This window comes from Osmerus eperlanus, chromosome 16 (assembly GCF_963692335.1).
Source record: "Osmerus eperlanus chromosome 16, fOsmEpe2.1, whole genome shotgun sequence".
NCBI classification, from domain to species: domain Eukaryota; kingdom Metazoa; phylum Chordata; class Actinopteri; order Osmeriformes; family Osmeridae; genus Osmerus; species Osmerus eperlanus.
This window is the reverse complement of record NC_085033.1, coordinates 12,842,760-12,862,597: the sequence shown is the minus strand read 5'-3', so window position 1 is coordinate 12,862,597 and position 19,838 is coordinate 12,842,760. Positions and strand designations below refer to the sequence as shown.

Below are 19,838 nucleotides of genomic sequence, written 5' to 3'. Positions count from 1 at the left end.
TCGTAAAGTTGATATGCCTCTAAACTTTAGTGCCACTGTGTGGCAAAAAGGACGAAGTACAATCATGTTTTTTCAAACTGGTCCAACAGACCACCTGAAATCGATGAGGATGATTAGCATTGATTGGCGTATGAACAAAGGTTATAAAAGAGGTTAAAAAAAATCTTGATCGGAGGGAGTTTTGCGCTGCTCTCGTAAAGTGCACGTCTACGATCACACTTCTTTAACTTCTTCACTTTTCACGTTTAAAGGTTTGTGATCATTTTCAGTATTTACGAACACAATGAATCAAGTTATCCATGTCCAGGCACAATAATATACAGTGCCGACAAATCACTGTTCTGTACAGTGCTGTTTTAAATCAGATACTTAAACGTTCTACTTTTATTTTTAGTATTTTGGTGAATAATATCTTGTGCAGTGTCTTTCTGGCCCTGGCTCCAGGCAAAAGATGGAAGGTATCGAACATTTTTCCAGTTCATTTAGGCTCTGAGCAATACCAGCGACTACGGGCATTAATCTATCCTGTATTTCCGTCCTTGTTTCAGACATGAACAACCCTTCACACTCAATGGGAGTTGGGCAACAAAACCAGCAAATACCTACCCACACAAGACCCTTTTTCTATGTTCAACCACCATCTCATCCACCATCTCATCCACCTTATATGTATCAATGGAATATGAGTCCGTATGGCCAGTACATTCTTCCTCCCTCAGGTAGGCTTGCTGTACAAAAAAATGCCCAGGCTGCTAATCAAACCATCCAGCACCTATCTTCCCATCTCTCTCTGTAGAAATTCAGCAAAAGGAAACATGTACATTTGGTTTGTTGCGTTCAGCTTGTGCTGGTGGTCTGAACGCCACGAGCCCTGACTGCTCATATTCGTGTCTCCCATCATGACTTCCAGGCTTGCCCAGTATGCGCCCCTACATGACCCCGTACCCCTACATGCAGTATCCTGGGTACGTCATACCCCAGGCACCTTTTCAGCCTATGGAGTACAGAAGGATGTATGAACCCCAGTTCCCCCAGTCTGCCGCCACCTACAGCGTCAGCTCCCATCAGCAGTACCAGCAGTACCAGCAGTACCAGCAGAGACGCGTCCGCAGAGAGATGACAAGTTCTGAGATGCAAACCGAGCCCAGTTCCGACCCAGTTCACCCGCTGATTGACAGCTTGGTGGGGCTGAAGGCTGGAGGTGGACCGGCTGGAGGAAAGGAGCCAGGGGCTACAAAGCAGGACGCTGGGGTCTCTGAGATGGTGACCCCTTCCTCAGGTTTTAAGGAAGAGGACAGGAAGCGGGGTAAGAACCTAGGGTCAGAGGTCATGTTTACAAGCATTTCTACATGAACGGTAGATGTATATATCATATCTGTGGGGATGTAGTGTTGTATGTATGTATCTACTGTATTTTTACGAATGAACGTATTAACAAAAAATACATTCTTCCACTTTAGAGCACACACCCATGGCACAGAGGATACTGTCAGCCAATAGGAGCCAGAGGAGAGAGTCACAGGCCGGCATGTTTAGCGACCAAACGATGGCAATATATAACAGTGTGTCCAGGCAGAGTCTTCTGTGGAAGAGGACCCCAAATGACACGTGGTCCGTGGGTTCAGGGGTCACAGTGCTGCCCCAAGACTCTTCCTCCATCTATGACAAGGACCAGACGGAAGAGGAGGAAGAGGAGGAGGAGGAGGCGGCGGCGGCGGCTGAAGAAATAGCTTTTCTGTCCTCTGCTCTTCCTCGCTGCTCTTCACAAACTTTCCCTGTAGCCAGAATCGACACCCAGGGTCCGAGACGACCTAGGCTTGAGAACCAGAGCAGGAGCAAACACCCAGACCTGTCTCCAGAGGAGCCAGGTGTCTGTGGGTTTCCCCTCCACTCCCTGGTCCTGAAAGAGGGCTCACCTGGAGATTTCTTATCACAGGGTCTTGACCCGCCAGACCCTGGCAACGAGGTTCACATCTTGTACCAGCCGGTCTCAGCAGAGCTGAACAACACTGTTGGAAAGGTGGTGGTGGAGCTTTCTCCTCGAATCCTCAGGTTGCCCTGCGACAAGGTCTGTTCTCATTCCCGTTTTCTTATTACATAGAGAACTGTCACCAAACTAACCTTTTAAAAATAAGTTTTTTTCCCCTAGGTCACCACAGGCATGCTGGAGAGAGACGGTCCCCTGTGGTACGAGGACTCATCCCTGGTTCCCCCTGGAGATTACCTGTCCTCTGTCAGGGACGAGGGAGATCCTGGTGCTGGGGGGGCCTTCTACCACAGCTACTACCCTCCCGTGTGCCCAGACCGCCAGAGTGTCCTCAGCCCCTCCCTGGACGAGCTCTCCTCCAGGGATGAGCTCTTCTCCACAGACGTAGAGGACCAAGACCTCGTCCCCGTGCGCCTCTTAATAGGCGGCAAGATGGCCACCGACACCTTGTCGACGTACGTTGGCGGCGGAGACCAGCCTGACCACGCCAGCGAGGAGAATGTGCCGGCGAAGTCTCCTGACGCCACGGGGTGTGAGCAGTGTCTGGAGCGATGTGCGGCTTGTGGTACGAGCCTGGAGGAGAAGGTGGGGAGGCAGGGCAGAGGAGCATGGTATTTTGAGTACGCGGAGGGAGAAGACAGTGACGAAGAGGAGGGAGGGGATGAGGACGAGTGGGAGGGGCTTTCAGAGCTCTGTCCAATCGCAGTGTCAGGCAGACGACCCCAGCTTCCCTCCACGCAGAGTCAGGGAGGGGCTTACCGTTGCTGCCCGCCCCCAAGGAGAAGCGGAAGAAGAGGCTGCTATGACGGCTATGGGGAAATGGGAGACGGAGACCAGGGGCTTGGGCACGGTGGGCACCCCTGCAACCAGGACTGCTACAGGGCTGTCCCCATGAGCAAAGCTGACAAATATAAAGGAAGAGGACCGAGGAATGGCCCATCGAGGCCTTGTAACGGTATGAAACGCTCGTCGCCATGGATGTGACCTTGTCTGGGTCACAGCACTGTTTACATTGGCTTTATTGTTCTCGCTTGGCATTTTGTGGGACCAATGTTTGGTTTTCTGGAAATACACACACACACACCTTGTCTGCCTCCTTCTCTGCTCTCATCTAGTTGTAATATAAAACCATCTGTTTTTCAGACAGGCCCACGAGGGAGGGTGCAGTGACGTCCGATCAGGAGAGCTGGGGTAGTGGCAAACACAGGCCACAGTCTTGGAAGCCGTACAATGGCAGGCAAGAGCCAGGTGAGTGGACTGGTGAACCGTAAACAAAACTCACCCGGAAGCTCAACTGGATTGTTCAGTTAATCGGTGTCCCGTTGGTCCATGCTCTCGCCCGTGTCTGGACATCCTCCTGGCCCAGCGAGAGCCCCTCGTCGGAGGCCTGCCTGCAGGGCGTCTGACCAGCAGAGGCACAGGAGGACGGCGTACGAGGACTGTGAGGAGGCTGAGCTCCCTAGCTGCACCCGGGGTAGAGGTGAGGCCAGTGTGAGGAAACCTACAAGGTTGTCAAGGAGACCTGGGGGAAAGTTGTTTCGGTTGCAACTGGAGAGAACTTGCTTGTGATTAAAATTGAGTAAAGTTGCATTGTACTTATACAAATATTATAAAAATTATTATAAAAATATTTACATACATACTTTTTGGGTGGTGGGTGGAAGACCCTTATTCCATTGAAATTGTTATTAACCCTCATTGTCTTGACTTAAGCAGTAAACAAACCTGTAATGTTTGTTTACTTAAGCTGGGGCATGACTTGAAGCATGTTTGTGCTGCAAAGATGAACGAGAGGATGGATGTGTTTTGGAAGCAGGTTCTTGCTCCAGTCAAAGTAACCAGAGATTCAGGGCTAGTCTAGAAAGGTTTTAGAGTAGACAAAACTCCTACATTTACTTGTTTGACTTTGTTGTGCTTTTTATGTATCTTGATATTTGGATGGTAGAAGCGAGTCTAACCAGCCTGTGTTCTCTCTTTCAGGGTCCACAAAAAGAAGAGGCACGAGATATCAACCAAATGTATAATTTGCACACTAATACATTTGTTCTAAATGTATTACCTAATGTATACCTTTAAATTCACTTATACCCACATTATGAAATGTACACAAAGCATGTTGAAATTAATATACAATGTATATGCATTGGTATGAAAGGAGGTGGTAGGTAGGACTGTAGTGAAAGGGTTTCTACATGCAGACTTCCTGCGTTTCTACTGCTCGATTCCAGGGACGCTGGAGGCTGTGTTCAGGATGAGACACTGCCAGGGATGCGCTGCAATACTGTAATTGGCTTCCTACGCCCATATTGTGCCAGCTGTCAATGGATGGCTAGAAGCTTCCTTGAGGTGATGAGGATGGGACACGTACAGTATTGAGACCTGTCCCTGGATGGCTGTCTGCGTCACCCTGACTCCTCCCCTAGCTGTCCTGCAGGGGGGAAGGGTGGGCTGAGGTGTCGCCCAGTCCTCCTCCTCCAGGACACGGCTCTTAGTTTGCCGTCAGGGTTGTCGTGCGGGATGGAAGGGTTTTCGTGCGGGATGGAAGGGTTTTCGTGCGGGATGGAAGGGTTTTCGTGCGGGATGGAAGGGTTTTCGTGCGGGATGGAAGGGTTTTCGTGCGGGATGGAAGGGTTTTCGTGCGGGATGGAAGGGTTTTCGTGCGGGATGGAAGGGTTTTCGTGCGGGATGGAAGGGTTTTCGTGCGGGATGGAAGGGTTGTCGTGCGGGATGGAAGGGTTTTCGTGCGGGATGGAAGGGTTTTCGTGCGGGATGGAAGGGTTGTCGTGCGGGATGGAAGGGTTGGATCTGAATTGGGGGTTTCGGAGTCTGTAAATCCTGCCCACCCTGACGTCTGTCAGCTACGGAAGATGAAAGTGGAACTGTGGAAATGCAGCAAGGCTTGTGTGGATGTAGAATTGTCCTTTTCACAGAACCAGTTAGCAGTCTGAAGTCTTTGACTGTGCAGTTATTTTAAACATTGCAGTGTAATGTTGACTAAACTGATGACTTCTTACTGCAATGCTGCACAGTGTTGTCATTAAAGATGCTTGCATTGCCCCTTTAAAAATGTGTTTATTGGTAGTTTGCATATTTTTTTTCTGCATCGATGGAGTCATACATTGAGCATTTGTTTAATAAAGAGTAAAGCTTGCTCTGCAAATTGTACCAGTCATTTGAATCCATGACATGTACTCCTATTTCTGACTTATTAAGCGTGCATGATTGTTCCCAAAATCCCTCATATTTTTGCTTTTGCAATGCAGGCTTACCAAAAAAGATACATAATATAGCAGACATACGTTTTCTTTCTGCACTGTAGTTAGTTTGAATACACTATATTCCAATACATTTTCTAATTCCGATTTACGTTTGAAAACTAGAAAATCTGAACGTGAGCTGTCATACCCAAAATTCAACTGACTTTCTCTACCCAGTCTCAACATGTTGAGTCAGAACTGTGAAAATCTTGTCTGCCTCTGTCATGTATAAGGCCAATTAACCCTTCACTAATTTTGTCATTGTTGTGTAAATTCCAGAAGCACAAGAAAAGTGGATTGGTGGAATGGTTTTTCAGACTAACCAATCCCTACTATCCATGACCAGACCCCACCCCTCTAATTATCTACTTGAAGTCTGGTGTGCTTGGCTTCTCAGTTTATTCAGTTTCCTTTGAGACAAATTTGTTTCGGTTTTGTTGCACCGGTGTTAAACAGGTAAGGTCAGATACTTTTAGCTCTTTACGGATATCCAAATCATTGTCATTAACACGTTTAAAAATAATTATTTTTTAAGATGCTACCTTAACAATTTTGATTGTAAAGACAGGTTCTACAATGTTTGTTTTGTACCTTCAACTTTGACTACAAAACCAATTCCCAATTTGTTATTCAGGTTTAAAATGTGTATCCACACACAATTAGTCTTGCTAATTTTGTAGCATCTTAAAGGATGGGACACTGAGGCAACTACAGTCCATTTCTCCTTCCCTCCCCCAGTATGGCAGCCGCTCAGTGTGCGAACGGGCCTCATGGTCGACCAGGGCCCCGTCAGCCAGTTCCTCTGCCCGGCACTGAGGCACCCAACCCTGGGCACGGCCCTCCAGGAACAGGGGCCCATGGGTCCATCCACCCACCCCCTCCACACCACCACCAGCCCAGGCCATACTTCTACATGCAGCCTCCCCCTATGCCTCCTCTCATGCACTACCAGTGGCCCATGCCCATCCCTTACAACCCCTACTCTGGCTTTCCAGGAATGGGTAAGCAGAAACGCAAATTGGAGTGTCATGTTTTATTAGTTTGAGTTTTTGTTACTTGGAAGTTGAAACTGTTCATTAAAGAACTTAAATGAACATTGAGTACAGAACTTTTCTTGCAAGCTATTGCAACTTTTTACAATGCGAAGTTCAAATGGAATTTCTCGCACTGCTAACTGTTTCTGTAAAATCATGCCATCGCCTGTGCCCCCCCCCCCTCCATGTGTTTCAGGTTACGGCATGGTCATGCCACAATTCCCCCCCACAGCGTTCATGGAGCCTCCCGGCTACGTTCTCCCTCACGCACAGCTGCACCCTGCAGACTACAGACGTGTCCTTCAGCCACCATACCACCAGTCTGCTGCACACTACCAGAACCTGACCCAGAACCCCAACAGAAGGTTCCACTTCCAACAAAACCCGGGTTACCTTCCCAGGGAGACGGTGAGCTCTGAGGTCCAGACAGAACCCATGGTTCCCGACGTCAGGAAAGCCTCGCCCGCCTTTGGAAACAAAGACCCGATGGCTGGTTCAGACTCAGGGCGTGGGACCAGCTCCAGTGCCCCTTCCTCACCTGGTTCCAGCGAAGGTAAAGCGGGAAGCTGTCCTGAGGAGGAGAGGAACTCGGTCCCTTCCAGTACCTCAAAAGCCCTGTTCCTGGACAAGGGGAGAAGCAAGGGAGTGGGCGCGCCTACAGGAAGAAAAAAGTCCCAATCTCGTCGGATCTCCATAGAGGCGCTAGCGAGGGTTGGCGCAGACCTGGGTCATTTTGACATGTCGGTTTGCTCCACAGACAGCATGGTCCCAGTGTGTAGCTCTTCTAACCGGGACGATGATGTCATCGAGGGGAGGCGGGTCTCCTTCCCTGACATCTTGATGGGTGGGGTAGGGTCGCCAGCGGTAACAAAAACACCTGACGTTCCCAGGTGTGAGCACAAGGAACCACAGGAAGAAGAGGAAAAGGAGGAATGTGACCTCATTTCGGAGGACTGTGACAGCCCGGAGGACTGTGACCTCACTCCGGAGGACGGTGACTTCACCCCGGAAAACTGCAACGTTGTCATGGATGAGATGGTCAACAGCCATTCCAAAATACTGAAGCTCCCTTTTAAACTTCACGAGTACATTTTGGGACCCAGAAAGGTCGACGAGTCAGTCTGGTCGGTGGAGTCACTGGCCCCTTATATCCCAACAACTGAGTGGCTTATCCAAAATGGTCTTCTGAACCCAGAGAATGTCCCTCAGCTTGCCCCTTACAACCCATCAACTGAGTGGCTTATCCAAAATGATCTTCCGGACCCAGAAAACGTCCCTCAGAGGGTTCTTGAGACGAGTGATCAAGATGACACCGTTCTACAGCAGAAGTCCTTTGAGTATGTCCAGTTTAAGAAAATTGCAGATGAGTCTGTATGGTCTGTAGATTCTCTCGCCCCCTACGTGCCCTCAGCAGATTGGCTGATCCAGAACGACTCACAGAACTATGAGAACGTCATCAAGGAGAAGGAATCGGACGCTACCGACAGCAGCCAAACCCAATTGCTGAAGAGGATGATGGCTGCCAAGGAGAGCAGGCAGAAGCTGCTGTTTTCTGAGTCTTCGATGGACTCTCTTCCCCCTTACGTCCCCTCCGCCAGCTGGCTGGCCGACCAGGGAAACGTCTACTACTGCAGCAAGCTGCGTCTCTCCTCCCAGCAGGATGTGAACGTTTTCCTCAGCTCTTCAGACAAACACGGCCTGTACAGAAGACCCAACATGGAGTCAGAGCTTGGTCACTCCAAGCAGCAGCAGGAGGGCAACCCCAAGAGAAGTCTGAATTTTGAGTTCTTGGAGAAAGTTGATTTGGAAAGTTCTCAAGCATTGCCCTCAACAATCCCCAACGTGGAGAGGGATCCGAAAAATTGCACTCTGGAAGGTTCTATTGAACATGAACATAAGGCTCGGTGCAGTCCAAATCCGAGGGCTCTAGATGCGGCAAGGAACCCCTGCTCTCCAGAGCACCCTAAACCCACCATCTCCATACACATTGAAGAAGTGGAGAGGGGCCATGGGAAACACGAAGTGGAATTGGAGCAGGAAATGGACAGAAATGGCCCTAAGGAACCCAGCCAGCAGATGTTGGAGAAGATGGTCATGGATGCTTTGACGTCAATGTCCATACCTACATATATGGGGCACTCTACGGCTTGTGGCCTGCAGTGCTTTAAACTACTGGAGAGAAACTGCCCCTGTGAGGACAGGCCAAAGCAGCAGGCAGGCACTTGCAGGAAGAGCCCCCTGCACACAGGAAGTGATGAGGACAGGCCCAAGCAGCACGCAGTCGCTTGCAGGAAGAGCCCCCTGCACACAGGAAGTGATGAGGACAGGCCCAAGCAGCACGCAGCCCCTTACAGGAAGAGCCCCCTGCACACAGGAAGTGATGAGGACAGGACCAAGCAGCACGCAGTCGCTTACAGGAAGAGCCCCCTGCACACAGGAAGTGATGAGGACAGGCCCAAGCAGCACGCAGCCGCTTACAGGAAGAGCCCCCTGCACACAGGAAGGGATGACAACCCGGGCAACATGCCCCCTGATGCATCAAAGCGTCAGGGCAAGCGCAGGGGCAACGGATTTCAGTGGAAAACAGGTAGGGCTGTAGCAAATGTGGTTTCTGTTGTGTTTTTCATTCCTTTCTTTTTTACACGCATGCATTTTTGTTGGAAATGCTTCTCTCCAAGTCTACATTCGAATATTAAGACATGAGCTCTGAAGACTAAGTACTTTGCATGTTCCCCATGTCCACAGCATGTTGAATAAGTTGACAACGTGAATGTCCTCTCTTGCAGAGTCCAAGAGAGCCAACAAGGCTAGGATCGACAGGGAGTGGAGCGACACTGGCCACGGACAGAGAAACGCAAAGAAATACGTACCATGGAAAAACAGGCCCCAACAGGGTGTGTTGGACACGTCACATTCATTTGAGTACTTTGTGTTTCAGGTTAAATTGATGTCCAGTGTTTCCTCCAGACAGGTTCCAGACCAATCCCACCAACAAGCCCTTCAACCAGAGGACAGGCCAAAGGAATAGACAAGAGAGACCTATAATGGCTACCATGGCAGATCTAGAAAACCAAGAGGTATTTAAAGGGCTCTATACCATTATCCGAGCTCCATGTAGTTGGTGACATGTTTAAAGATTGCTTTGAAAATGTCTGCTATTCCTGTTTTTGATGACTGAGTATGATTTACATTCTGGAGTGTGGAAGGTATTACACTTTGGGCATGTCTTGTTATTGTTTCAATACCTCCTAAATGTGCTGCTGAAGTTGATGCCTGTTTTGTCTTAGGAGGAAATGGAAGGAACCCACTGAATTGACAAGACTGTCAATAAGATCCTCAATTTTAACCTAACTAACCCTTAACTAAAACTTTCAAATGAATAAATAATATTTTTTCAATGACGCGCACTGTTCTTATTCGAATACATGTGTATGTGTAAATGTATATTATAGGCCTATATATATATTTTTTATACGGGGTTGAAATTGTCAGCCTAATCAGTAATTACACAGTCCGGTCATTGTTTACTAGCATTGCCAAATGAGTGCTCATTTGGCTTCCCTATTTGTTATGCTGTAGAATGACATGTAGCCTACTTGCACCTACTGCAAGGTGATAAAGCAGTCAACGCAGGCGCGTTGAACTTTAGAAGTCTGCAACTGCATGAGACGGCAAAGAACAGTGGTATTTACAGTAAGATATTTGCACCTTTTACAATACAATATTGGGGAAACGTTGGTACATTTGCTTATTTTAATTTGAATATGCGACTTCAAATGGCATTTCAAGTCATCAATAGTTTTCCTGGCAGTTAGGAGTGACGGTATCTTATTCAGTTTGAGTAGCTTTAGCCATCAAGTTGTACGTATGTGTACACACATTTTCAAAGTGTTTTATTACCGACCCTGGAGAATTAATACTCGATTCGGGTATATTATCTTGAGTAGCCTATGAGAAAAGGACTTTGTCCTGAACTTTCCTTCCTTGGGAGTCAATCAGTATTATTTTGCAAGCTTCGGTTTACCCATTACATTTCTGTTATCTCATTCACACGTTGCTTATTAGAAGGGTTTGGTAAGGTCTGTAAAAACGGATTATCCGGTTTGGTTGGTATGCATGTACTTGTAAGAACTTGAAAGGACATATTTGTATCTTTTCTCTTAACCCTTGTGCTGCCTTCGGGTCACATGACCCAAAGGTTCATAACGAACCATCGTTGTGTTAACCCAATTTTACCCAATACAAAAACAAATAAAAATAATTTTATTTTAACCTTTGCAATGTGGGGGGTCTGAGACAGCCCAACGGTTAAAAGAAAATGCTTCACTTTGTTTTTGTATGCGGTAAAGTTGTTGCAATACGACGGTGGGTCACAATGACTGATGGGTCAGAATGACCCGAAGATAACACAAGGGTTAAAGACAACTTGTCCTACTTGCAAAATACTTTCTGAAACAGACTTCTCCCTTCTCTTATGCTTGATATCAACGGTAGAACAGGAAGATTATATTAGCGCTTTCATGAGTTAAATTCATGACGTGCTTTAGTTGTGGTAAAAATTTGAACATTCCTGTCCAGACACCGGTTTGCGTGTTGTACTGTTACCCAGTGACTATCTTCAGTACAATTCTCTCTCTCTGTATCTCTTGTCAGGTCCTTAATGAGCAGAGCATGGCAGGGGGATCTCATCATCTGTGAGTGTAAGAGTGCAGTTCCTAGGCTTGTCATATAGGATTACCCTATCATCAAGTTGCTGACTTTCAGGCTTTAGGGAGCCCTTGATGGAATCTAACTGATGGGTTTGAATGTCAAAGGTGTCAAAACCTGAGAACAATAGGAGTGTATGTTCATTGGAAGTACAAGTTCAGCCGTGCAGACCTCAGCAAAACAGGCCGGCAGCCATAATGGAGGCGGCTTCCCCAGATTGCGTGTTGGAGTGTGGAATCTGTCTTAACATCTACAGCTCCTGGAGGAGAGCCAAGCTGCTGGAGTGTAGCCACTCCTGCTGTTCCTTCTGCCTCAGACAAATGACCATGGCTCGCAGCCAGATCCAGCTGGGAGCCAATCAGATCAACCAAAACGAGATGAGAGGCAATCAGAGTGAGACGACAACTGACCAGATCCAGCTGGGAGCCAATCAGATCAACCAAAACGAGATGAGAGGCAATCAGAGTGAGACGACAACTGACCAGAACGAGATGGGAGCCAATCGTACTCTGTTGATGACAGAGCAGAATGAGATGGGAACCAATTTGAGAGAGATCACGGAATTGAGTATTGTTCAGAGCAGCTTAGGGAGAAACGAGCAAACTGTCAAGACGACGAGCTGTGTGATTCGCTGCCCCTGGTGCCGCCACCACACCCCACTTCCTGCCAGCCTCTCCATCTCACATCTCCCTGACGACCCAGACAAAATGGCTGCTGTCGCCACGGTGGCATCCCAGAGAGCAGCGTTTACGTCTGTTTTCATAAACATGCTACCAAGCACCACCTGCTACCTGTTCCCCCCACCTGGGGGGAGGAGCAGGGCCAGGGAGGGACAGGAAGTCCCCACGCCAGGAACGATGTTACCTAAGGGACGGATAGGGGGCAGTGTGTTCTGGGAGAGGGGGCTGAGGGTGGGAGAGACCTGGGGGGAGAGTGAGAGGGGTTTGCTTGAGGAAGAGGAGGCTAGTATGAGCACATCGAGGACCAAAGTGTGCGCAGTAGTAGTGGTGGGGGTTGCCCTGTTTGTCTTTGTGTGTTTCTTTCTGACGATGGTGAATTGCAACTCTACGCGCTTTCGTATGATATCCTGCAACTGAATGAGACTGGAGGAGCATTCTTATTCTTATTTTTATATATATTTTATTTTATATATAAATTGTTTTATTCTTAGATTGTTTAGTTCTTAGGAATAGTTAAACTTCTGTACCTTTACTTAATTTAAGATTCGTATATGTTTAGTATTTGCACCTCCTTGCCACAGTAAATTCCGTGTTTGTATAACATACATGGCGAATAAACCGAATTCTGCGCAGGGATTGTGTAAATGTTCATCCAATTGAAATTGCTTCATATATTAAAATTAAATCAACATTACCTTAAGTTTAACCATTTTTGTGTGTTCACCTTTCTACTCTCACCCTAAATAAACTCAGTACACATTCAGAGAAATCTTCACTCTTCCCTTTTCCTCGGTTTCATTTACTGCAAAGCAATCAAAGCTCATAAAAAGCAGCATGAGTTATTAACCACCAAGTGGTGCTATTGAACTGTTGTATGTAGTGGAAACAGCCATGACCATCAATATACAAAAAACTTAATGTTTTACTAACCATTACATTGAAATTACATGAACTGCAAAGCACGCTTTGGATTAACATCATTTATTAATTATATTATTCAGTAAATGTACAATAGTGGAAACAGCCATGACCATCAATATACAAAAAACTTAATGTTTTACTAACCATTACATTGAAATTACATGAACTGCAAAGCACCCTTTGGATTAACATCATTTATTAATTATATTATTCAGTAAATGTACAATAGTGGAAACAGCCATGACCATCATTATACAAAAAACTTAATGTTTTACTAACCATTACATTGAAATTACATGAACTGCAAAGCACGCTTTGGATTAACATCATTTATTAATTATATTATTCAGTAAATGTACAATAAAGCATGCTATATATAAAAGTATTCCATCAAATGTATAAAAAAAAAACTTGTTTAAATTAATAGACAGTTCATTATTTCTACTTCTAATAATCATTTCATTTAAAAGGGGATATTGTTGAAAGCCTTTCTGCTGCTTATAATTCTGCTGAGATGGCGTTGGCATGAAATTAAGTCATGATACTTCTAAGTAAACATGCAATTCTGTAGAATTAGTCAAATCAGTTACGAGACCATCACATCACGTAGGCCTCTGGAGAATAACAAGCTGTCTCTCTGGGATCCCTGCAACGGGAAGACGACAAGGCCTGCGGACCCTAACCTGTTTGGCCTCACAGGTCCTGTCCAAGCTGCACTATCTCATCTAACAGGAAGTCCACATCCTCAGGCTTTGTGGCCGGGTTTGAGAACACACATCTGAAGAAATTGACCTTCGAACCCAGCGGTTGGTAGCCGATCATGGTCATGCCATGCTCCATCATCTTGGCTTTGATTTTTGGTGCCACCTGCGAACAGAAAAACGAGCCTTAAGAGTCTTAGATAAAATAGATTAGATGGGCATGGACACACAGACACATACAAGGAGGCAGGCAGGCAGACAGACCTCATGCAGCCTCCTGTTCCTCTCTGGACCAGGGGGGAGAGTCCTCAGGCTCGGGGGCAGGTACCAGAAACACACGTTACTGTGCTCAGGCTAAGCGGAGAGGTCAGACAAGAAAAAAACATCACAGGTTATGAGGTTTGCCACGCAGGCCATGTGTCAAGAAGACAGATGGTTCCCATCTACGTCACAGACCTGTAAGTCTGACCCCAAAAAACACTTACTTTGCTTCTCAGGACTAATTCAAAGTCAGTCCTGCGTTGTAGCTTTTCAAACAAGTACTCTGCATTCCCCATGCACTTGTTGATCTGGGAGCCAAAACCTTCAGAGCCCTGAGGAGAGATATAAGGATGGAAGGAGAGTGAGATGCAGCGTATACATATGTCAGTGTCTACCATCATGCACTGTAGACTCCTCCTGCATACTGTTGCTTGCTCTAATGAAAACAGGCAATCGCTTATGAAGTTCTTTTTGACTTGAACACTTTATATCTGTATGTTCAGTCGAGAAGCTACGAGGTAGGTTTCATAGATCTATCGACAAAGACGAATTTTGAAACCCGTTGAATCGACCCTTATGTGTGAAAGATGATTGGTCGATCAATTTTTGGACAAATTCCATGAGGGGTGCGCAAGTGGACCTTGGCTTTCCACATGAGCCAGAGCTTGAAGATGTCGACGTGGCGACCACACTGGATGGTCTTGTCTCCTGTGTCATAGGACAGGTCATAGTTCTTGTCTGACTGGAACAGATACTCTGCATGCATCTGGTTACACTCTTGCAGCAGACCCTGGGAATAAGAGACGCGAGAGAGAGGATAGAGAAATAGACAGGGAGAGAAAGCGAAAGCGAGAGAAAGAGGTAGAGAGAAAGAGACGGAGAGAGAGAGAGAGAGAGAGAGAGAGGGGGGGGGGGGGGGAAGGATAGAGAAATAGACAGGGAGAGAAAGCGAGAGAGAAGCAGAAAGCGAGAGAAAGAGATAGAGAGACAGAGAGGTAGAGAGAGATGAATTTGTGCAATTCAAGCCACTTTGGATGAACAGCTGTAAGAGAGGGCGATGCTCACCTTTTTCTTCACCAAGAAGGAGGAACACTGGAGAGGAACCCCCATCATCTTGTGGGGATTCCAGGTGACAGACCAGGCTCTGGTGAAGACCAAAAAAACGTCAACACCAAAGTTCTGGAGAGTTTCCACGTTCACATTTGTCTGCTACGCAGTCATTTCTTTTACAGGAAGTGAGCTGTACATTTACCGTTCAATGCCCTGCAGTTTAGCTCTGTGTATTCTGGACATCAGTAGCCCTCCTCCCCAAGCAGCCTGTCCAAGGACAATACACACAAAGTATACAACTCATACAGAAGGTGGACCCAGAAGACAATCAGATGTTGAAAGTGAGACAAGCCAAGACATGTCACGTAAGTGTTGTGTGAAACGAATGAGACGAGTAAGACAGGCTCGGCTCCAGAACAAACTGGATGGGCGGGCTATTGGTTTGCACGAGGGGGGCACTTTGTAAATTTACATTTACGCATTTAGCAGACGCTTTTATCCAAAGCGACTTCCAAGAGAGTTTTACAAAAGTGCATAGGTCACTGATCATAACAACGAGATAGCCCCAAACATTGCAGGTAGCCAAACATGAAGCATACATTGTGAAAACCAAACAAGTCCCAAAGGAAAGAATAATAAGAGCATGTAGTTAGCAAGCAACAATAATATATTTCACGGCGAGTACAATAATTTTAAGACAGTTACAACAAACCAACAAATAGCTCTCTTATAGAAACTCTAATATCAGCTATGGCCCCACAAATATAATACTGTGCCCCATTATTATTTGAAGCCAACATTGCAGTGAGAGGGGGGGGGTGTTGTAGACAAAAGGACTAAAATGAAGATGAAGAGATGAAAGATGACGAAACAAGAGAAATGGCATAAAGTAGAGGCAGAGTACTGTTGGAAGAGTCAGGTCGAGGAATGAGGTGTGAACTTGTTACATCCACATGCAGCCACAGCTTGTGGCGCTGGCAGATGTCTGCCAGGGCATGGATCGGGTCAAAGGCTCCGTAGACTGTGGTGCCCGCGGTGGCGTTGACGAAGAACGGCACGCAGCCCTGGAGAGACAACACAAAATAATAATGGTATTAAGAATTTGATAGAAATATATATATAATAATAAATATAAAAATGCCTCAAATGTCTACAAAAAAATGATGTGACAATAGAGGATTGCGTTTTTGTTTAGGGCTGTTTTGTTTGTTTTTTTACCTTGGCTTTGACAGCGATGATACGGGACTCCAGTTCTGAGGGAATCATCTTGCCTCTATGGTGGATAAACACAGACACACACATAAACCTTTTATGTCTGCCCTCAGTTCAGCAGGTGTGCAAACATCTCTTCAGTCTTTTCCCCACAAACATTCAAAAGCTTGTCCATTCACGCCCATCCCCCAGTCAAGTCCATCCCCTCCCCCATCCTACCTGTCATCACATTTCACTAGAACAACATTCTCACTCCCAATTCCAAGAACGGCAGCAGACTTCTTAAATGAGTAGTGACCCTGGAAGAAAAAAACTAATTTGAAACCGTCAACTTTGGATTCACAGATTCATCTTGGCAGTTTGAGGAGTAACTAGAATCATTTAAAACACAGGGTCTAAAAATAAATTATGGACTCCTGCATTAGTTCCCCAGATTTGACCAGCAGAGCGGAGCATTACATGTTCAGAGGTGAACAGGGCAAGTCTTGGCAGGGCAGCCATCCCCTTTGTCTTCACTTCAGGGTAGAAGTAGTACCTAGCCAGAAGAATACCATAGAGGTTGGATATGCTGCCACCTAGAACAACAGGGCGACAGAAACAAGTAAATAATAATAAATAAACATTAAATAATAATAATAAAAATTCCTACAATGACATCAATTCAATGACATCCCTTCCTCCTCCCCCAGACACAACCTGATGCAGATGTGCTGGCAGTACAACCCCAAGATGCGGCCCATGTTCCAGGAGATCATCGAGATGCTCCGGGAGGGACTTGTTTTTCATGTTTTATTTTATTTTTGTCTTTTCTTTTTTTTGTGTGTGTGACAGGAAAGGCTAGGAGAGAGAGAGATAGAGAGGGGGGGGGGAGACAAAGGGCAAAGGGGCTAGGCCGGATCCGAACCTAGGCTGCGTGTAGGTAAGGCCTTATTCGACAAGGTATGCACAATTATTCGGTGAACCCCTCAAACAAGTTTATTTACGGCAGACAAACTTTGTGTGACATTGTGAACAAGTAACCAGGTCCAAAACTACATCCCCATACCTGGACAGAAGATTCCATCTCCTTCCTCCTCTGACCAGCCCACAATCTTTTGCATTTTCTTCAGCACGACTTGCTCCATGAGGACGAATACTGGGGACACCTCATATGTAAACCTTCATAGAGGAGATTAATACCAGTACGATTAATCGAACAATAAAATACTCCACAAGTATTGGCTTTCCAGTAGTTCAAATTCAGCTGTTAAAAGCTGTAGTAGTTAGATTAGTGTGAAGCTCCGTTGAAACACCCCTTCAATCCCTTTCACTTTAGATTGCACTCCCACCTCTCAAGGGATATTGACTGTCCATTGTACTGTGAGACAGGTTGATGTCTTACATGTTTGTATTAGCTGTTGACGTCAGCCATTCGCCGGCTAGACCAATCACATCCAGTCCAGTGGATAACTGGTTGAAAAATCGAGGATGACCTAGGAGAGGAAAAAGTCCAAGTCAAAAAATTAAGTAAGTAAGTAAGACTTGTGGTTACAGCTACAAATCGTGAGTCAAGGATGTACATTTACATTTAGTCATTTAGCAGATGCTCTTATCCACTTATTCTATAGTGATTTACTGGTCCTACCAGTTTTGACTCCATACTTCAGCGTGTCCCTACAGTCAACTAGCAGCTGTTCCAGGTTGTCAGGCTGGTCAGGCAGCTCTAGACTGAAGCCCTCCAGGCCCTCTTTCAGCTGGTGGGGTTGGTGGAAGTCCAAGATCTTGGAGTTCCGCTGCTGCAATTGACACACGTAGCCCAGCAGGAGGTTCACCAGCTCCTGGAAGAATCCTCGGGTGGCTTCCTCTCCACCACTAGAAGGGAGGAGGTCTGAACAGGAAGTAATAAACATCATTTCAAGGGAGGCGGGGTTTAACCTGAGGTAACATCAATTGGAATGAGAATTTAGGAGGTTTTTTCAAATCGATAAGGACTCGTTTTGGGGGGAGGGTGCCAATGACGCAGTTGCATCATTGTAACAGTTGGTTTTGGTCCCTGAATGATCAGAATCAGAATGGGATTTATTCGCCATGAAAGTTTGCACAGACAAGGAATTTGCTTTGGCAGGAAGGTGCATACAATAAACATATAGGGACCTAAAATTTAAATATGTGGACTATCTATACTAAGGGTACATAAACTAGCAGTACTAAGTGGAATTAGAATTAAATAAAATATACAATAAAATATAAGTTGCCGTAATTTACAATATAAAAATACAAATGTACAAGATACAATTTTGTAATGCAGTGCAAAAAGCAGTGTGTTTTAAGCAGGAAGTCATTAGAGTCAGTGTGGTCCCTTGGCCTTGTTGAAGAGGCCAACGAGTGATGGTGACGGTAGTGCAGTGTGCAGCAGGTGCATCTCTCTGTTTTACCTTTGACCTTTGCGTCTCACCTTTGCCGTAAATGCCACTGAAATCTGAGGGGATGTCGGCCTTTTCCCTGGGCAGTGGTGCATCATGGGTAATGTCAGGGGAGCCAATCTCTTGCTTGTCCTTTGATAGCCTCCCACCAGGCTTAGTGCTGTTGTCTGTAGTTCACATAACAAGTCATCTAGCTGCATGTGGCCTACACAAGCTATGTGGTGAATATGGTACACAGGCGGGCCATCGAGTTTAAGCATACACACATATACAAGCGTTGATATATTCATCATGTGCATTTTGCATCGCAGCGCGTTGGTTCCAAGGTCGGCCAAGGGATCAACCAATTATTAACCCTTGTGTTATCTTCGGGTCGTTCTGACCCATCAGTCATTGTGACCCACCGTCGTATTGCGACAACTTTACCGCATACAAAAACAAAGTGAAGCATTTTCTTTTAACCGTTGGGCTGTCTCAGACCCCCCACATTGCGAAGGTTAAAATAAAATTATTTGTATTTGTTTTTGTATTGGGTAAAATTGGGTAAACACAACGATGGTTCGTTATGAACCTTTGGGTCATGTGACCCGAAGGCAGCACGAGGGTTAACCAATTATTTTACACAACCACCTCCCTCCCTGTTTGGTATGTCAGAGTGCCTCCGGGAATTGGGCGAGGAATTTCTTCAGTGCAGAAAGAGATAAATAACACTTTTCCAAAGATGTCAAGAATCAAGACCAGGATTTTCTCAATCTTCTTTCCGATGTGTCATGTGACACTTGTGCTCTGAATGGTCCGTAGCCTACTGAATTATATGGAATGAAATCCCATTGTAGAGATAAATTATTTTCAGCATACAAATCGTTAAGGGTTGAGAATCCTGACCATATTTCTAACAAGTGTAGGGCCTATACAAACACCCACACAATCATCTCAGTTTACATTTACACTGGAAATTACAATTTGCGTAACAGTTCGGTATAGACATACTTCTCTGTGCATACCGTAATTGAATAGCAAATTTGCTATTATAAAGATGAAAAGGCGAAGATATTTGAATTTTGTGTAGGCTACAATCGGTTTTAAATCGATCTCCAGCTGGCTAGTAACGAGTGTCAAATGTGATGTTGGGGTCTCGGTTAGAGATCCAAACTTAGATTTGCTATTGGTGTTTCAACTAAATGCCAACTGTTAAAGCATTCAGTGGGCTACTTCAACAGCTTTCTTACGAAATTAATTCAAATCTTACTTGCGAGGTGAATGTAATCCATGGTGAGCTAACATGCAGTGAGACGAGGTCCGGTAGTGTGAAAAAGTTTGGTTCTGCACCCTGTGAAGCTGTGTTGACTGAAGTACCTAAGTGTAGGGCGGGTGCGTTTTCAACCTGAACTGTCAAAACCACCCTCTTGTGTAGGCGTTTATTCCCAGAAAAGGCTGCCTAGGCTATGCCTACCACATCAAAGCATAACTGTTTTATTTGAATCATTCTCCATTCACTTTGAAAAGATGGGGGTATTATTCGACTTTTTTTCTGACGTCGAGCTTCTCTCAGAAAATATTCATCGGAAGACAAATAATAGGCCAGCACATTTCATTCTTCATCACAGTTTGCCAGATGACAGAAGA

The 19,838-nt window shown here is 45.8% G+C and overlaps 4 protein-coding genes across 7 annotated transcripts; 3 read left to right on the top strand and 1 right to left on the bottom strand.

Annotated features, from left to right (window-relative positions):
- Positions 1 to 107: 107 nt before the first annotated feature.
- On the top strand, positions 108 to 4,454 carry buc (bucky ball). The gene is made up of 9 exons (XM_062481401.1): positions 108 to 251; positions 395 to 458; positions 549 to 719; positions 911 to 1,306; positions 1,461 to 2,068; positions 2,150 to 2,942; positions 3,131 to 3,235; positions 3,354 to 3,467; positions 3,968 to 4,454. Exons 2-9 carry the CDS (start codon positions 452 to 454, stop codon positions 4,009 to 4,011), a joined length of 2,238 nt encoding a protein of 745 aa, XP_062337385.1. The 5' UTR covers positions 108 to 251; positions 395 to 451; the 3' UTR covers positions 4,012 to 4,454.
- Positions 4,455 to 5,576: 1,122 nt separating this feature from the next.
- buc2l (bucky ball 2-like) lies at positions 5,577 to 9,676 on the top strand. Of its 3 annotated transcripts, none has more exons than XM_062481969.1 (6): positions 5,577 to 5,700; positions 5,983 to 6,245; positions 6,475 to 8,865; positions 9,065 to 9,172; positions 9,250 to 9,355; positions 9,566 to 9,676. In XM_062481969.1, the coding sequence occupies exons 2-5, from the start codon at positions 5,984 to 5,986 to the stop codon at positions 9,321 to 9,323; spliced, it is 2,835 nt and encodes a 944-aa protein (XP_062337953.1). In that variant the 5' UTR covers positions 5,577 to 5,700; position 5,983; the 3' UTR covers positions 9,324 to 9,355; positions 9,566 to 9,676. The 3 variants fall into 3 exon arrangements, with proteins under 3 accessions (XP_062337953.1, XP_062337952.1, XP_062337951.1); XM_062481968.1 differs by having other exon boundaries at positions 9,246 to 9,355; XM_062481967.1 differs by having other exon boundaries at positions 9,234 to 9,355.
- A 213-nt stretch (positions 9,677 to 9,889) lies between these two features.
- Positions 9,890 to 12,759, top strand: rnf152 (ring finger protein 152). Of its 2 annotated transcripts, none has more exons than XM_062481703.1 (2): positions 9,890 to 9,971; positions 10,932 to 12,759. In XM_062481703.1, the coding sequence occupies exon 2, from the start codon at positions 11,084 to 11,086 to the stop codon at positions 12,080 to 12,082; it is 999 nt and encodes a 332-aa protein (XP_062337687.1). In that variant the 5' UTR covers positions 9,890 to 9,971; positions 10,932 to 11,083; the 3' UTR covers positions 12,083 to 12,759. The 2 variants fall into 2 exon arrangements, with proteins under 2 accessions (XP_062337687.1, XP_062337686.1); XM_062481702.1 differs by having other exon boundaries at positions 9,909 to 9,962.
- A 132-nt stretch (positions 12,760 to 12,891) lies between these two features.
- On the bottom strand, positions 12,892 to 19,621 carry gad3 (glutamate decarboxylase 3). Its single transcript, XM_062481701.1, has 15 exons — positions 19,462 to 19,621; positions 18,245 to 18,379; positions 17,435 to 17,677; positions 17,192 to 17,282; positions 16,856 to 16,968; positions 16,270 to 16,385; positions 16,030 to 16,109; positions 15,817 to 15,871; positions 15,546 to 15,662; positions 14,801 to 14,865; positions 14,614 to 14,692; positions 14,189 to 14,338; positions 13,773 to 13,880; positions 13,552 to 13,641; positions 12,892 to 13,453 (listed from the first exon to the last, which is right to left on the bottom strand). Exons 1-15 carry the CDS (start codon positions 19,481 to 19,483, stop codon positions 13,280 to 13,282), a joined length of 1,638 nt encoding a protein of 545 aa, XP_062337685.1. The 5' UTR covers positions 19,484 to 19,621; the 3' UTR covers positions 12,892 to 13,279.
- Between the last annotated feature and the right edge of the window lie 217 nt (positions 19,622 to 19,838).

Excerpts from the sequence above, each read along its gene's own strand:
- buc (XM_062481401.1), top strand. Across the intron at positions 2,069-2,149 it reads TCAGGTTGCCCTGCGACAAG|GTCACCACAGGCATGCTGGA; the intron begins GTCTGTTCTCAT and ends TTTTTCCCCTAG. Across the intron at positions 3,468-3,967 it reads TAGCTGCACCCGGGGTAGAG|GGTCCACAAAAAGAAGAGGC; the intron begins GTGAGGCCAGTG and ends TCTCTCTTTCAG.
- buc2l (XM_062481967.1), top strand. The coding sequence starts at position 5,984 with ATGGCAGCCGCTCAGTGTGCGAACGGGCCTCATGGTCGACCAGGGCCC. Across the intron at positions 9,173-9,233 it reads GAAAAACAGGCCCCAACAGG|TGTTTCCTCCAGACAGGTTC; the intron begins GTGTGTTGGACA and ends ATTGATGTCCAG. Across the intron at positions 9,356-9,565 it reads CAGATCTAGAAAACCAAGAG|GAGGAAATGGAAGGAACCCA; the intron begins GTATTTAAAGGG and ends GTTTTGTCTTAG.
- rnf152 (XM_062481703.1), top strand. The coding sequence starts at position 11,084 with ATGTCAAAGGTGTCAAAACCTGAGAACAATAGGAGTGTATGTTCATTG.
- gad3 (XM_062481701.1), bottom strand. The coding sequence starts at position 19,483 with ATGGATTACATTCACCTCGCAA. Across the intron at positions 16,969-17,191 it reads TCAACAGCTAATACAAACAT|GTTTACATATGAGGTGTCCC; the intron begins GTAAGACATCAA and ends TCCTCTATGAAG. Across the intron at positions 13,881-14,188 it reads GGCTCATGTGGAAAGCCAAG|GGCTCTGAAGGTTTTGGCTC; the intron begins GTCCACTTGCGC and ends ATCTCTCCTCAG.